Source organism: Sminthopsis crassicaudata, chromosome 2 (genome assembly GCF_048593235.1).
Source record: "Sminthopsis crassicaudata isolate SCR6 chromosome 2, ASM4859323v1, whole genome shotgun sequence".
Classification (NCBI taxonomy): Eukaryota; Metazoa; Chordata; class Mammalia; order Dasyuromorphia; family Dasyuridae; genus Sminthopsis; species Sminthopsis crassicaudata.
In genome coordinates, this window is record NC_133618.1 from 338883412 (window position 1) to 338901833 (window position 18422).

The 18422-nt window shown below is 31.7% G+C and overlaps 1 protein-coding gene and 1 long non-coding RNA gene across 2 annotated transcripts in view; one reads left to right on the plus strand and one right to left on the minus strand.

Annotated features, from left to right (window-relative positions):
- Positions 1–15815, plus strand: part of STYX (serine/threonine/tyrosine interacting protein) — a 36930-nt gene extending 21115 nt beyond the window's left edge. The window contains exons 5-11 of the mRNA XM_074290555.1: positions 3513–3573; positions 7423–7459; positions 7982–8021; positions 8122–8172; positions 9419–9491; positions 13526–13619; positions 15348–15815. Of these exons, the coding sequence (XP_074146656.1) occupies positions 3513–3573; positions 7423–7459; positions 7982–8021; positions 8122–8172; positions 9419–9491; positions 13526–13619; positions 15348–15421 (430 nt within the window). The 3' untranslated portion in view covers positions 15422–15815. The remainder of the gene's footprint in view (positions 1–3512; positions 3574–7422; positions 7460–7981; positions 8022–8121; positions 8173–9418; positions 9492–13525; positions 13620–15347) is intronic.
- LOC141556445 (uncharacterized) lies at positions 4428–10081 on the minus strand. The gene is made up of 2 exons (XR_012486533.1): positions 10029–10081; positions 4428–5542 (listed from the first exon to the last, which is right to left on the minus strand). It is a non-coding gene; the product is annotated as an uncharacterized LOC141556445 (long non-coding RNA).
- Positions 15816–18422: the final 2607 nt, after the last annotated feature.

Consider the following 18422-nt stretch of genomic DNA (forward strand, 5'->3'; position numbering starts at 1 on the left):
CTGATAAAAACTTTTTGTTGTTTTAATAGGAAGATTTTTTTGAATGGCCTTTCCTTTGGTTTTAATAGAAAAGTGACTTGTGCCAAGTGATTTTACACTGGGGGGGGCATTAATTAGACTAGTGTCTTCTTAACAACCTTAGTCTTTTATTTTTGAAACAGCACTTGTGTTGCATGCTATTTGCTTAAAGACAATGTGCATAATTGTTAGAAAATCCCTAGGACACAGAACTTCCCTTCTCAGTATTCCAGGATTTAAGGCCATTTATCATCTGTAAGAGGTCATTGCAAATCTCATTACTTCATAAACTAGCTGCCCTAGCATTTAAGTATGAGGTCACTAAGTATACTCAATATAATAACGATTATCTTCTATTTTTATCTCATTTGGCAAATTTAAAAATTTTTAGTGATGTCTTGTTTTTAGAATGCATTTATTTCCAAGGTTACTTGGTTCTCAGATTTATTTTACTCACAGAAAAGAAATCATTGCTGAACTTTTAAAATGGCAATGAAAAGTGGTTTCAGAGTAGAGGAACACATTACCTGAGCTTTTAGATTCCTTTGTCTTTCTCCCTTCTACCTTTTGCTTTTTTTCTTTAGAACATGTGGATAGAAAATCAAACTGGATACATGTAGCAAACTATAGCTGAAGGTGAGAGCTTGGGATTTCAAATTACACTTAGTGAAACTGGAAGTACCACCTTTGAGAACCACTGTTTTTAAATTGTCTTAGAAGAGAAGTAAAAACATTTAAAAGGGAGCTGCTGGGAGAAATCTGGGTGTCCTGGGAGACAGTTAATATAATGACAAACAATGAATACCTGAAAGATAAGAATGACCTATTTCTAGGTTGTCTAATTTTCTGGCTCCAGGATATACTTACAATTTTCTGACTTTAGGAGATAGATGAAGAGTTTAAAATGTATTTAAACATTTACAAATCTGAAGATTACTGGCCTTAGCATTTTTTCTGCAGTGATTGCTTGCAACATAACATTTTTTTCCAAATATATTCTTATTCATGTCATAAGAATAGTTCCACAACTCCCTTTTCTACACATCAGGAAAATGTATTCTTCTATACATATCATTATCCAGGAGATTTGGAAATGAAAATCCAATTTGAAGGATGTATGGTCTAAAAACATTCTTTAAATAATCCTCTTTTAAAAGTTTTTAAAATTAAATTTACTTCCCCATCTCCTTCACTTAATAAGTCTTTGTTTTTCTTCTTGTCCTCTACCCTTCATTAAATTTTAATACATCTGGGTAGTAAGTATAATCATAAGCTCTATGGTATTGTGACTGGTTACATTGATCTCAGTTTTTCAAAGTTGTTTATTTTTACAGCTGGATAAGTTATTCCTAGTTATATGCTGTATATTTTATCTTTTGGAATATCATATTTCAAGCTTTCTAATCCTTTACAGTTGTGATTTCTAAGTCTTAATGTGATGATAACTGTGGTACCTGGACACCTGAATTCTTTTTTTCTGGCTATTTTGCATTGGTTTTTTCTTTAACCTAGATGTACTTGAGCTCCTCATTATAGGGTTTCATTCAGAAGGTACTGACTGGTGAATTCTTTCTGTTTTTGCTTTGCTTTTTGACTAAAATATACCTCATCAGTTCTCTTTCACAGTTTCTTGAAATAAGGTAACTAGGCTTTCTTTTCTTTATTTTATTTTCTTTTTTTTTTCCCCCTTTCCTGTTGGTGCCTCTAGCTGGTTCAGATACTCTTACTCATCAATTTGTTTTCCAAGTCAGTTGTTTTTGATACAAAATACATTTTGTCTCCTCTTCTTTTAGTATATTGATTTTATTTTAATATTTCTTTTTTTCTCATGGAGTCATTAACTTATCAGCTTGGTCCATTCAATTTTTTTTTTTTTTTTTTTTGGCTTGTTTGGCTTAGGTTTTATGCTGCTTCTGCTAAACTATTAATCTTTGCAAGTCTTTTCCAATTTTTTTTTTCAGTCCTTTCCTTTAGAGTTCCCATTTAGAATATCATTTTCAAAGTCTTCAATTTTTAAAACTTTAAAAATCTTTCCTTTTTTGTAAGCAGTATTTTATTTTTTCTAGTTACATGTAAAGACAGTATTTACTTTTTTTATAGATTTTGAGTTTCAAATTTTTTTCCCTCTTCCTACCTCCCCAAGAAAGCAAATAATCTGATATAGATTATATATGTTCTTTATTCATTTCTTCTTGAAATTCTAGTTGAAATTGTTCCCAAGCTCTATTTTTATTTGAGACTTTGAAAATAATTTGAAGTCATTGGACATCCCTGGTACCATAATGGATCTTTTATGATGGGATTTTTTTTTTTTTTTTTTTTTAACCCATTCTTCCCAAATCCAGGCTTTATGTTAGGGTCTGGCCCTGCACACTTCTGGAGAGAATGTCTGGACTTTGCTTGGCCCTTTTTTGTATTTACATAGAATCTCCTGCTTTCTTCTGTGCTTTGTCACATTAAATAATATTTAAATCATTAATAATTGATCATTTTCATTAAAATAAAAAAGGAAATCTTAAAGGCTCAGGCTAGTTTTCATTGTGCCTAGAGTGATCTGATCTAGGGCAAAATCCGATTACTGATTTTTTGATTTGAGTTTTGCAAGCTAACTTGCTTGGACCTACGTACCATCATTGTGGACTTGCCCCTGGAACTCCAATAGACTCATGCTCTCAATGACCCCCTCCATTCTAAGCTACCTGGAAGACTGTAGAACTTGAGAGAGTCAGAATTGATCTGAGCTCCCTGCCATGGTTATTCTCGGTTCAGATTTCAGACTAGGCTGGCAGCTGTTTTTGAAACCTTACTGTGCTTTCTTGTTTCTGAATTTTCATCTTGCTCAGTCTATAACCTGCTGTTCCAGACAGTTACTTCCCTTGAACTACCACCCTTAGTCTCTGTCTCTGGGATTAAGCAACAGTGCTGCCTTGTTGCCTGAATTTTTTATACCTCCCATCCCTGCTGTACCTTTTCTTGCCCTATATCTGTCACCCTAAGTTCCAGTTCAATTTCTATTCTAGAAGGCTCTGATGGGTGTTCTGGCTAGAATTCTTCCCCAGTGACCTTTTTTCCCCCCATCAGCCTAGGCTGGAAATTTTAACTACTGTAATTTTTTTTTTTTTTAATCTCCTCTTCAAGGATTTATCTGGTGCATATTCTAGGATTTTGCAAAAACAATTATGATGGAGAACTGGGCTGTGTTCCATCTTTTAATTTGCCTAAAATAATTACCCTCCATGTATCATTTGACTTTACCTTCTGTAAAATGGGATGATTGTTTTATCATTTGCTTGTACATATTAAAAGAATAGTTTGAGAATATTTATGAAGCAACATGAGATATAATATGAATACCGAGTATTCTATTCCTCTGCTAAATTTAGTTTTTTTTTTTTTAATATAATTTATAGTTAAGCTTTAAGAAATGCTCATTAATAACTGCTTCTTGTTCTGTTGCATAAAGATAAATTAATTCTAAATTGTTTTACTTTCAGGTATTTGGTATTGGATATTGCAGATAATCCAATTGAAAATATAATACGTTTTTTCCCAATGGTATGTATCACAATTAACTCTTACTGTAACTGAGGTACAGTATTTACTGTAACTTAGTTGTAAATGAAGCTCTGCAGTATTTCTGCCTTTCTAGCACAATCTAGTAATAACTCCTATTTCTGTAATGTTTTAGTAGTTATAGTACCTTTTTCAAACTTTCCTTGAATGTTTAAATTATACTAGTTATTAAAATATATTGGTGCATATATGAGCATTATTTAGATACTACTTTACATTTAGTTTATACTCAAGAAAACCAAAGGAATACTGTGGTTTTCCTTTTATGATTTTTAGTTGGGTTAATTAATCATCAATATCAGACTCTTCCTCTGTGCTATGGATGATGCTAGGTAATGAGGCTACCCAAAAAAAAAAAAAAAGAAACATTCCTTCTTCTGAAGGACCTTGTATTTTGTCATATTGGACTTAGAAACTTATTGTTGTGATATTCCTTCTTCCAGGAGAGAGATAGCTCCAGTTTAGCTTGGAACATTACTGGTTGTGGGAAATCCTTGATTATGTTGCCAGTTGCTGAGTCGTTTTCTCCATCAATCACATTGACTTGAAAAATATCCTCTTTATGGGAGTTATAACATATGTCAACAGCAAGGATCTAACTGGTAGTACAGTTTGGTTGTTTTCAGAATTGGTTTAATTAAATAAGCACATCTAAATAGTAGTTAATTCTTGGATCTGAATCATATGATAACTCTGGAAGGAAGAATCTTGCTATGTGCCTCATGTATCTGTACTAGGTATTGTACTTTTGACATTTTTATCTGTGACTTGAATAAAAACATAGATGATATGTTTATCAAAAATGAAGATGACAGATCCAGAGGTCTCAATAGATCTTAATAGGTTAAATGATATATTTATAATTAAGTACATAAAATATTCATCTCTACTCCTTTCCTCTCAATTCTCTGCAGTCTGACTTACAGCCTCTTTTTTCAACTGAAATTTATCTCTCCAAAATTGCCCGTGATTTAATTGCTAAACCTAATGATCTTTTCTTAATTCTCATACTTCTTGACTTTTCTACATCTTTTGACACAAACTCTCTTCTCCACTAGAATATAATTTCCTTGAGAGCAGAGAGTATTTTTATCTATCTTTGTCTTCCCAACACTTAACACAATGCATGGACATCAGTGCTTGTTATCTGATTGGCTTATTGATGGAGTCACAGGACAAAGTATATATATATAGTTGGATATCTTGAACATTATTGAAAATTTAAGTAATGTCCGTGATTTATTTTGTTATATTAATATTTTCCCAGAGGCTGAGAGCTTTTCATCTTGTAGTTTGTTTCTATAATTCTGACAGGGCTAGCTATTTCTCAGGCTACCATTGTACCTCAGTAAAAGCAGATTACACCTTAGAATAATACCTCTGCAGTATGTATGGACAGAGTCATTTTAGATCTCAACTTCTTAGGGGCATCACTATGCCCATACTAAAGGATAGCTTTTCCCTAATGCCAACCAATGATAGTATTCACACTGAAGCAGCATCTGGGAATATTTTTAATATCTTTCTGACTGTCACCTCATTGATGCAATCTGTGAAAACAGGGTATTGTATAAAAGTTTTCATGAGGAAAATTAGTGCAGCATTCAGTTAATGCTTTGAAATACTATAACATTAAATATGTAAATATTTATGTTCTTTGTTTATAACATCATAGAGGACTTGGAAAACTGAGATTTCAAACTGGATTGGTTTTGTCATCTGGATTCATATAAAGGCACTGCAAACCCTGCTACTAGTAAATTGTTCAGTCTTGCAGTGGGCAAAAGCTGATTGGATAACTAAATTTAAGTATAGCACCTATATGTTGAACCTTTGGAATAGAGGCTCCAGGCTGTGTATACCAGGTTGGAAATAGAGCAGATCAAAGTCTTCATGCCAATCAGCATAGGTGGTAGCTGTACTTCTAGTTTGGGTGAGCTGGGGAGACCTGCTTTTAAAAAAATAATAAAAATAGGGCTGTAAGGGGCAGCTAGGTGGTGCAGTGGATAGAGTACCAGCCCTGAAGTCAGAAGAGCCTGAGTTCAAATTTTATTTCAGACATTTAACACTTCTTAACTGTGTGACCCTGGGCAAAATCACTTAACCCAAATTGCCTCAGCATTAAAAAAAAAAAAAAATAGGGTTGTAATGTGATGACAGTGTTGAAACAGTCTTAAATGCTGGAATAAATTCTCCATAGCATCTTAGCCCAGATACTTAAGATGGTCACATCTAATGAAGAAATAATAACTGGAAAACAGAAGAGTAGGTACTATCATGCTATATAAATCATACAATTTCCCCCCCCCCCCTGAGGCTGGGGTTAAGTGACTTGCCCAGGGTCACACAGCTGGGAAGTGTTAAGTGTCTGAGACCAGATTTAAACTCGGATCCTCCTGAATTCAAGGCTGGTGCTCCATCCACTGCGCCACCTAGCTGCCCCAATCATACAATTTTTGAATGGTATTCATGAATCAGAGAACATTAGTAGCACTGGTAATACTGACTTTAGGAGAGTGGAAAAAAAAACCTTTAGAAAGAGAACTGCAACCTTTAATTAACTCATTTATATCAGATATAGTATACTTCCTATATTTCCATGCCCCCTTTCATTTTTCACTCTATGAAAAATTCACAAATGAACACAAAGCAAATTATCATCAAGAGCCTGAGAGGACTTCTACTGAGTCATACCTGTTCAGCTGTATCTACTACATTGTCCACAGTTAAATGCAGCATGTCATAATTTTTTATAATGATATTGTCCTATTCAGAAAAAAATATATTTTGTTTAGTCTAATACACAGTACTTAATCGAAGGCCTGGCACATAGGAGGTACTTATACTTATTAGCTAACTGACCATACTATATAATGAGGAACAATAGCATAGTGGATAGAATATTGGCTTTGGAGACAAGAAGACCTTAACTCATGTATCACTTTAGACATGCTGACCCTGTGACTCTGAATAAATCTCTATAAAGTTGTTCACGCAATTACTATTAAGTTACAGATAAGATTTCAGTCTTCATTGACAGAGGGAATTTCATCATACAGGAGTTTCTTATACTCACTATCCATATCGTAGATCATTAATCCCTGTCCTTATATCATTTTACAATATATAACATAGTCTGGCACTTAGATTTTGCTTTTGAAAAATTAAGTAAAATGCATCTATGTGTTTCCTGCTAGGAATATAGAGATAGCCTACCAATGAATTTTATGTAATTTTTATCTATGTTTTCCCATAAGTTACCACCAGACATGCTTTGGGGCCACCCTCACTTTTCCATAACATTGCAAGGATTCCAAATAAGCACAGAAACTCTCCTTTGACCAGCCCCTTGTCTTGTCCTCTGACTAACCCATCATTTTATTTGTATATTTCTTTGATGGTTTTGTTCACTCTGGTTGTTTTTCATAAAAGTTTCTTTTTTGTCATATATAGCAGCCTTTTTACTCAGCATGAGCTTTTTTTCAGCTATCAGAAAAGTTCATGTAACTATGATTGGGATTCTGGATATATTTGATGATTTTATTTTTAAACTATTTAAAATAAATCTTTTATGAATATCTTTTGAAAACACTATCATTTACTAGTTGTTTTGTTGGTAGAATTTAACTTGGTAAGTGAACAAAGTTAGCTTTCATCAGTTACTTAAAAAGTCCTTGTTAAATTATTTGAAAATTTTAAAAACCCAAATTCTGCAACTTTTTTATTTTTAAAATATGCATATCCTCTATTTTTATTTATACAGGACTTATATTTTGTAGATCTTAATTGTTTTCTTTTTTTAGCAACCTCTTTTTTTTTTTTTATCTTCAGACTAAAGAATTTATCGATGGAAGTTTACAAACAGGAGGTAAATCTTATTTTCTTTCCTTAGTTCATTTTTAATTATCAGTGCAAGGGTTCAAAGCATTTTTTTTAAAACATCTGAATTTCTTGACTACTGATTTAGCATACAAAACATAGCAAGTTTATTGCTATTTTTACAATGGAGATTTTTTAGTGTAGATTATTCTTGTTTTTAACTATCTTCATAGGATTTTGTTGTGTTCACTTTAACTTTTGATGCCCAAAGTTTAGTGCTTCATTATCATGATTTAATTATAATATTATTCACAGAAAATACTGATTTGATTTGACAAAAAGTTCCTCAATGGGGCTTCTAACTATTAATAAAATCACATGTTTGGCATTTAAAAAAAATCCCAACTGCAGTATGTAAATTTATACAAAATATCATGAATTGAAGAGGCTTTTCAATTCTTAAATAAAATCTTTTTTAAAGTGTGTGTTTAGAATTATCTTTATGAAATGATTTAATGTATTGTAGTAGATACAAATATGTCTACTAGAATTTAAAATTCTTGTTTTTCAGGAAAAGTTCTTGTCCATGGAAATGCAGGAATTTCCAGAAGGTTTGAGGATGCTCTTTGTGTAAAGTATTTAATTCATGAGTAATTTTGACTGGTTATACTGAAAGTATTTTTTTTTTTTTTTTTTTTTTTTTTTTTTCAGTGCTGCCTTAGTTATTGCATACATTATGGAAACATTTGGAGTGAAATACAGGTAAGAAAGTGTTACAGCCTAGCTAATTTAGTCTTGATAGCAAAAGAGGTATTTTGGAATAATATTGACTAGGTAAGACAATAATATTGATCTTGATCACCTTAAACTTTGTAGTCAGCTTCCTTGACACAGGAGTAAGATAGTTTGCTTGGAGAACTTTTCATGTTTAAATGCCACTTAAATTTACATCAAAAAGAGGAAAAAAAACACATGAAAGGCTTTTTATATGCCACACCAGTATTGAACAGATCCAATTAATAGAAATTGGTGAGCTAATGTTTTACTTTTGATATTTTTAAAAGGCTGGCTGTATTTTATCTTTCTGTGACTTAGGATTGAAAAGAAGTATAGCTTCTGTTTAAATTTAAACTAGCTGATTTTTTTGCCCAAGAATAATTTTTTTTTTTTTTTTTTCTCTGAGGCATTTGGGCTTGTGACTTGCCTGGGTCACACAGCTAGGAAGTGTTAAGTGTCTGAGGCCAGATCTAAACTCAGGTCCTCATGAATTCAGGGCTGGTGCTCTATCCACTACACCACCTTGGTGCCTCTGTAGTTTTCCTTTTTTAAAAAAATTTTAATCTGCACTTGACAAACATCAAGGAGGGATTCATTTGTCTACAAAACCACAAATTTCTGCTATGTAATTCTTGCTTTTACTTTTTAAGTATACAATAAATTCAGCATGTAACAATTAAAGCCTCCCTGCTTGCCTATGATTCCTTCTAGCTTTCTTTACATAATTTTTTGGATACCTATTCATAACCCTACCCTTTTCCACTCTCTACCCCAAGGAAAGAAATCCTTGTAGAAAATATTGTCAATCAAAATGCATTTCAACATTGGCTATGTTCCAATTATCATTCAGCTCATGCTAAATTTTCAGTCTTCTATCTAGATAGAAATAGGATAAACATAAATTGGTCTTAAAAATAATCATTAATGTGGAAAGTTTCTTCTTAGTCCTATGAAATAGATATGTAAAGTGAATTAATCATGTTTTACAGATGAGAGAACTAAGGCTCAGAGAGGTTGAGTAAGTGATGGTATTTGATGGTACATAGCTAATAATTGTTGCAGTTGAATTTTAACTCGGGTTCTGCTTGATATCATGTCCCTTAATTTCTCTGCTTCTCAACAATGATACCTTTTATTTTATAAAGCAGTATTTCTGGAAGAACTATGCATTCATAATATTTAATGGTACATCTTTTTTAGTTTTTTGTTTTGCTTTGTTTTGTTTTTTAAGGGAGGCATTTACATATGTTCAAGAAAGAAGATTCTGTATTAATCCTAATGCTGGATTTGTCCATCAGCTTCAGGTAACTCCTCTCACTTCTTTCATTCTTCATTAGATTTAATTAGGTAAAGTTGCCAAAGTTATGGTAGTCATTGGCTTGAGTGCTATATTTGGTTAATCTCTGAAGAACTGTTGTATTTCACTAAATTACTATACCAGATTATTATAGTATCTCTCCTAGTATACTATGATAGATGTAGACTATAGACAGGAATATAGATAGACAAGATTCAGAACAAGTTGAATGCTAGAATCAAAGATTAATTCTAATTATAAATAGAAATTGGTTGTTTTTATGTTCTTATATACATGATGTTTAACACCATGTTAAGCATTTAATAAATATTTTCTTTTTAACTAAATAGTACATATGCTTGTTAATTGATTAATGATTTGATATCAGCTTAGCAAGCGGTTTCCAAGGGATATATGCTGGTTAACATTTTAATAAGCATAATTGGCATATTTATTCCAAATATGACAGATGACAATAAGTTGGTAAGGATAACAAAATTTGGGGCTAAATTTAATAAAATCAAGGAAAAATATTAATACTTACATTTAAGTACAAAAAAATTTCACAAGAAGATGAAATCAAAATTATCCATTTGTCTGCAAAAGATATGGGAACAAGATCAGTATGAGTCAGATGTGATATATAAAAGCTTATACAGTCATGGACTGCATTAAGAGAAGCATAACTTCTGGGAATTAAGTAGTTGATAGTCTTTCTTTATTCTATCCCCACTGGACCTAGTTTGGAATATAATGTTTAGTTTTAGATGCCATAATTGAAGGACATTGATAAACTGGAAATTGTTCAAAGTAGGGCAACCAAGATGGTGAGTTACCTCAAGAGGGCAGTTGACAGAACTAGGGAGTGTTTAGCCCTCATTAGAGAAGATGCTGAGAAACATGACAATTATGTTCAGTTATTGTAATTGAATAATTGAAAAATAATATGTAAAAGTTGGATTCATTTTAGATAGAAGTTCAATTAGAATTCCTTTTTCTTTTGATTTGCTTGATCTTGTTTTGCAGTTATTCTCTTCTGAATTTGTGCCTTGAGCATCTCTGTCACCATTTACAGACCATTTTCTGTTTGTTTATTCTTCCAGCCTGTTTTTATTATTTTGATCTTGATGTTAGGGTCGGGCTCTTTGCATGTCTGAAAGGAATGACTGGACTGATCCTACTTTTGTTCTCTTGGGGGATTGGAAGAAAGGATGGGGTATCGAATTGTGTTATTATATACTCTCAGAGACAGTTAAAGCTGGGGAGTTGCAAGCTTTCAGTGCTTCCAGAGGGGTCTGACCCAGGGAAAAGTCTGATTTTGCCAGGGTAAAGTTTATACTACAAATCTGTGGCCATAAAACAGAATTTCAAACTTGTCTTTCAAAATCAACATTGTTTTTAATGCTCCAGATCATGTTTTTTGCTTTCTAATCTGCAGCAGGATAGTTCATTTCTATGAATACAACCTGTCCTAATTGCTATTTCAGATTGGGGATACTATGAGAGTCTATACTTTCTCCTTAGACTTTTTGGCTTAACTTTGTTACTTAATTAACAATCTCTTAATTGCTCAATTTGATTATCTTTTCTTAAGTCTTCACCATTCTTGATCTACTGCACTTGATGCTGTTACTTACACTCTCTTCCTGTATATTTTCTTTTCCCTGGGTTTTCTTTTATTCTCATACCAGACCTCTCATTTTTGGTTTCTAACTTAATTTTCTAACTTTCCAAAATGGATCTGGGCTCTCTTTTCTGTTTATGCTCTTATGTTCATTGGCTCCCATTGGTTTAAATTATTTCTATCCTAATTATTCTCAAATCTATAAATATAATGTAATAGCCCTATATCACTTTCTACCTACTGGATAGTTCAAACTAGCTTATTTTATATTTTTATATATATATATATATATATATATATATATAATCTCATAGATAAGCTTATTTCTTCTTCCAAATCTCCCCTCTAAAACACTTTCCTATTTTCTCTTGAATTTATTATCTTAAACTCCTTGCTTTCCCCTCATGCCACATGAGTTGACAAATCATGCTGTTGTTTCTTCTCTACATACTTAGCCACTACCTTAAATTAGACCCTCATTAACTTCTCACCTAGTCTGTTGGCAATGGCTTCCTAACAAATTTCTGCCTTGTTTCTTGCTTGTATCCATTATCCACATAGCTTCTAAAATGATTTTTTAAAGTGCAGATCTGACCATGTCTGTCTCTGTAAATTTCAGTAGCTCCATATTGTCTATAGAAAAGTATGAACAATCCTTTTTTCACTTTTTATAACCTTTGTAATCTTGTGTAAGAACACACCTTTCCAGCTCATTGTATATTATAGTCAGCCAAATTGTACTTTTTCTTTTTGTTTCTTATTTATAAAAATTTATTTCCTTATTCTGCCCCAATGCCTAGAATGCAGTCCTTCCTCTATACTATTTCAAAGAATTTCTCAGTTTTTCCATTCAATTTCAAGCATCACCTTCTACATACAAAGCCTTCTCTGGACCCTTTCTTTTTCTTTTTTTCTTTCTTTTTTGGTGTGTGTGTGTGTGTGTGTGTGTGTGTGTGTGTGTGTGTGTGTGTGTGTGTGTGTGTGTTAGGGATTTTTTTCTTTGTAAACCCAGCGCTCAGCACATATTAGGTATTTAACAAATTTTTGTTAATTAATGAGAAAGTAAAATGGGTAAATCAGTAAAATTGGCAGTGTTACATTTTTTTGGCTGATGTGCTTTTTAAGTGAAAGATTTCAAGAGTAAACTTAAGGTAGTTAATGGCATTGCCAAGGTTCAAATTCAAATATTAGGGTTCAATATCTTGTACCTTTCCTCCCTAAACCTTTTAGTCTTTCTCTCCCTCAAAGTATCACCAATATATATCCTACCCTAGATTCTCAAACTGAATGTCCTGCAAACATCTCAAATTCAATGTATCCCAAACCAAATCCATTATCTTTCCAACCAAACCCACTCCTCTTCCAAACTTTCCTATTTTCATCCATTCTTCTTTTTCATGCCATGTCTAATCATTTGCCAAATCCTGACACCTCTACAGCATCGTTTGAATCCAATTATTCTCCATTCACACAACCATCACCTTTTTTCAGTTCTCAATACCTCTTGCCTAAACTATTGCAATAACTATCTACTTGGTTACTGCCATTTATAGCTCTTCACAAAACATAGTCCTGCGTTTTTTTTGTGTGTGTGCCTTTACATATCACTTCTCTTCATTTATTCCATAATTGTCATGCAGACCTACTTCCTGTTCCTTGTGCACAGTATTTCATTTTTTTGTCTTTATGCTTTTTGTACTTGCAGTCCTTAATGCCTAGAATGTATTACCTCCTTTTGTAATCAATTCCTGGCTCTCTTTATACTCGGTTTAAGCACTATTCTCTGTATGAGGCCTTTCCTTTAATTAAGTGTTTTAATTAAACAAGGCTAACTGGTACCATTTTGTATAACCCTATATATTTATATTGTCCCCTTTGCTTCTTGAGTGCAGGAACTGTTTCATTTTTTGTCTGTCGCCATAGTACTTCATAGAGTTTCTGGCTGATTAACTTAAAACTTCCTTATTCACTATTCTTGATTTTAAGGAATTGCAAAACTAGTGTTGATTTTTGTCTATTAGTTATGCCATATCAATTTGGTAGCATCTAATTAGTGTATCACAGAATTCTATTTGATCCTTTTAATGATCCAATGAAAAAGATAGGACAGTTATTATCCCCATTTTAGATTTAATCTTCAGTTGCTTAAACTCATATAGCCAGCTACCTGGAAATGGAGAACTTAGAATTAGAACTTAGCTCTTTTACCTCCTTACTGTGCTGATCACTAGCTCATACTTCCTCCTATTTGTTAGTCACTGAATAATTAACTACTAGTGTGCTGTTATTTGCAAGTTTGTTTTTTAATAACTATATATTACAAACAAATGCTTCATTTTAGATGTTCATTTTATGGTTTGCTATTGTAAGCTTGGTAGAATTCATTGTGTATATTTACAATAAATTTTTTTAAATAGGAATATGAAGCCATTTATCTAGCAAAATTAACAATACAGATGATGTCACCATTGCAGCTGGAAAGATCGCTATCTGTTCAGTCTGGTACTACAGGTGAGAATTTTCTCTTAAGCTCACAGAGAAGATATAAACTAGTATTGTTTTTGTTCACCTGAACTAACACTATAAACAGTTTAAATTTTCAGATGGGGAAAATGGACAAAAACTTGCCAAAATATTCATTAGTGAGTCATCATGAAAATGATATATGTAAGGTGGACATCAGACTTTTGGTATCATGCTTTATATTAAGAGTCAATGGAGGGGGAAAAGGTTATAAATCCTTTTTTTAATTTCACAGACTCTTGGTAATCCCTAGCTTTGAATGTACAAAGGAATTTATTACAAGGAAATCAATTATATTGAAAGTTATCACACAAAAAATTCATGGACCCAAAGTTAAGAATGCTTGAAAATCTAATATAATTCCATTAAAATCTTCCTAAAATGCATTTCTGTTCTACAGATGGTACAATATGATGATGAATCTGAAGTAGCATTATCTGCCAAACTATCATTCTGCTAGGCTATTAAATTTATTCTCCAATGACTCATTTTCACTTGATGTAATTTGAGAAAAAAAGGGATATAATCTGCCTCTTTCTTACATGCTGGGACAGGGGGCAAGGTGTGCAGTTGTGGACAAGTTGCAGATTTGCATTGATGGAGAAGGTTTTCTTATTGGGAGGTTCTCATGCCGATTAAAAAATCAATTTTGATCACATTTTTTTTCTTCTGCTGTTTTCTTTCCATATAGCACAACTAGTATGGTTAAAATATTTAAGGATTTGGAGAGATTTGTCATGTGGAAGTTAAACCTGAGGAAACTAGCAGAGCAGATTGGGCAATTACCCTGCATCTTAAAGACTGGCTATTGATGAGAAAATTTAATGAGTAAATGAGTATATATAATTAGTAGTAGAATCAGCTCTAGCATTCAGGTCTTCTGACTTCTGGTGCAATTATATCACATGGCAACAAGAAATTGAAGATTAGGAAATAGGAGTAAAAAAAAGAAAAAAAGTCCAGATGGTCAAAACTAGAATGTTTTCCTCCAAAAAATTAATCTCTATTTTATCAGAGAATACAAAATCAATTTTTTCATGTTTTCTTCCCATTGAACTAACAAAGGATGTTCATCAATATCTACTCTATTATTACTTAAGGAGTATTCTCTGGAACTATTGCAAGTCCACTATATAATGCAAGAGAAATTACTGATAAAGCTGCCTCTCCCTGTTTTAATTCCTCAGGTCCCTGTAATTTTCCCTTTATTGAAATAAATTTCTCTTGATTTTTTTTTTTTTTTTAAGTGAGTTGAATGGGCTTATATTTGAATGGATGTTTTTTAAAAGATGCCTGTCTCCCAAAAGTTTCTTGAACATAGTAGATTCCTCATCTGGAAGTAGCAACTATGAAACTATTTCTCATTGAAATACTAGAAATTACACCATCTAATAAATTGTACACACTATACATCACAGTAATGACAAAATGTTTCTAAAAAACACAAAATCTTAAATTGAATGTTATTTTCCCTTAAAGCCCCAAATTCTAGAAGACTTTCCATATTTCTTCCTACTAGAAAGGTCTGACTTAAATCGGTTGTTAGAGATTATTGTTTTCTTCAGAATATTTTAAAAAGACAATCTTCAAGATAGAGACATCTCAGGTAATTTAAAATAGTTGTTAAAAAAAAAATGCTCTGCCATGCAAGTTTTCAGTCTCTCAGTGAACTATTTTAAAAGTCCAGTTTATATTGTTGTATATTCTAACTTTCAGGCAGCCTGAAACGTACACATGAAGAAGAGGAGGAATTTGGAAATATGCAAGTTGCAGCTGCACAGAATGGATGATGGTACCTCAGACCAATAACATAGTGTTTGAATTCCTGTATGTGAAGGGGAAAATACATTAATAATGTAAAATGAGAAAAACACAAGTAGCTTCTTTTCAATTACATGTTGCTTCCAAATGTCTTTATCTACAACTTGCTAAATAAGCAACATTTTAAGAAAATGATGGACTTCTTGAGTAGATGGCACTGATTGTTTAATTCTTTTTTTTTTTTTTTTTACAAGATTTTTGGACTTGCTTAAGTATTATTGCAATAATGCACTTTTCATACTTGAAAATTTCTTTATTTGTATGATATAAAGTTATTACTTTAAAACATGCAAGTTGAGGCTTGTTTATAAAAATTATTTGTAATTTATAACAACTTACTAAAGAAAAGTTTGTCAAAATTCATTTTGTGTTTTGTTTATACATTTTTTAAAATTAATTTTACAGTTCAGTTTTATGGTAGAACTCCTTACAGAAATATGAATGCAAGAATCTGCCACATTTTCATTTTATGTACCTTGTTCATCACCCTTTCATGTTTGGAAACTGTCCTTGCTACTGATATGCTTCAAAATCACATAGTTGGTATTGGTTAACATTGCTTAGCCTGTATAAAACTTTTAACAAAAGAGGAAAAAATACTTCCTTTTGTCAAATACAATGCATTGGTATTTTTTGGGGGAAAAAATATCCAGTTAGAAGTTTCAAATGAATTTTGGTAAAAGCCAGATGTATCTGTGTTCTTTAGGAAAATTTCTAGTCTTTTTCCTTTGTCCAGAACCTACTCCAAAGACAGGTTATAAGATGTGTACACTGTCATGATATTTATTTTTTAAAAGTTCTAAAAAGTAGAAATGTGCCTTTTATTTCTAAAATTAGCTTTGTGACTTACAAATTGGATAGAAGAATAGTGAAAATGTTTACAAAAAATTTTATTATTTTTACATACCTTAAACTGGAAGTATAAAAAGTCTAAGCAAATTGTTAAAAATGGACCACATTCTTCCCAACCGATTTTGTGTTGTCTTTATAAGTATGAGATTCTCAAAATGATGCTTCTCTTTTGTAGATCTTTGGAATGATTTCTGGAACAATTACTTTAAGTATTTTAAGGAAGTTTTACCCATTTTATGGGTCTTTGGTTATAACATTTTTATTTACAAATATAAAAGGTATAAGAAAGCATTTATTGCTTTTCTAAAATGTTGAAACAGAAATGAATTTTTTTCCACCTTTTTATTTTTGTTGGATATCAAAAACAAAACTTAACCCATACTTCACTTTTCTCAGTGCTTTGAGTGCTTAATGGATTTTCCTTGGTAGAAACGAAAGACACTATGCAATACAGTTTATTACACCTGTTATATACCATGTTATTTTGAACTCTTCCTTTGTTTCTATGTCCTCCTTCTTTTGCCCACTCTTCTTCCCAAGCCCCTCAAATAATGCCAGTAAAAACACATTAAATCATACATTTTGCAAAATTTGTTTGCTTTAATATTTCAGGTTATCTAAAACAGTATTTTTAACAGTATTTTATGTAGTCCCACTTAGTTGGGACAACTTGGCTTTTCTATGAATGAAAAAGAGAGTAAATTAATAGTTTGTGAGTGTCATGTGGGTTATATAATTTTTTAAAATACCTAACAATACCTAAAAAGTCCAGGGTAATCTATAGTTCTAGTTCTGTTCTATTTTGAAGTTTTACATTGCAGATTTTCTTTGGAGACTTAACCAAAATCCAATTGGTGATGTCAGGTAACAGCTTTTGCTTTAAATGAGTCATAATAAATGTCATCTAGTCATTAATATTATTTATTTTTTTCAATACTTGATACTGCAGCTTCTATAACCATTTTGTATTTAAAAGTAATTTTTAAAAAATACTTTGTATAGGCTGAGGAGTTCAGGCTTATCTCTCAAAATTTTGTCTTTTATTAATTTATTCTTATTTCCCAACATTTTGTTTGTTAATTTTATTAATAAATTATTTTTAAATTATATTATTTTATTAATTGCCCAACATTATAGAGAGATGTTTACTTAAAATGCACCCATTAATTTGTTTAGGTATGCTACCAGTGAAGTGCTTCTGTAGCAGTTAAATAGTGTCTCACAGACTCTCATTGTCTTGAAAGTGAAATTAATGCCTACGGACAAAAATCTTTATTCTGTTATTTGATTTTCTAAATCACATCTTCCTATTGAATGCTTAATTTTGTTTCCCTGATGGAATATTTTCCATTCATTTTTCAAACTTTAGGAAAGCTTTAGTTTTTGATAGATTATAAATATCAGTGAGAACAAAACAAATATTGTCATCTAGTCATCTAAATACATGAAAAGAACTAGGCCATGACCTATGGTACTAAAAACTTTTTAAAAGAATAATCCAATAAACAAATAAATAAAGCCAATGTGACTTAATGCCTAATTTAGTACAAATAAAATCATATTTATAGTCACACATAACCATATACACAGAGAAGCAGGAAAATCTACTTTACTATTCTTTATTGTAGAAATAACATTTTACCAATGATTATGTATCAAATGTTGGAGTTGAAATTTTTTCTTGTTTTCTAAATATGAGGTCATTTTTTTTCCCCCATGATATTTTCCAGTCTAGAGAGACAGGACTTTTCTGTTTGCTGGTTATATTATAATGATGAATTTAACAGTAAAATATCTAGTATCTCATTAACTTCTTTAAGTAGAATGTTAGGTCTTATCCTTCATGAGAACCAAAAGATATCATTTGAAAATGTTAAGTATTTCCTTCTTCCTTTTTCTCTTCTTTACAACATTTTATTCATAAGTTTAAAATATTTTTATTCATAGTGATTATTCATAGTGATTCAATTAAATTAAAATCTCAAACAACTAAAATCTTGGGTTGGAAAGAAAGTGTGGTAACCAATCTAAGTTACTATAAATATATCCAATTTCATATTAGTGTTCATCTGGACCATTTTTTATGCTTTCAAAAATAGATAGTAATTGAAACTCTTA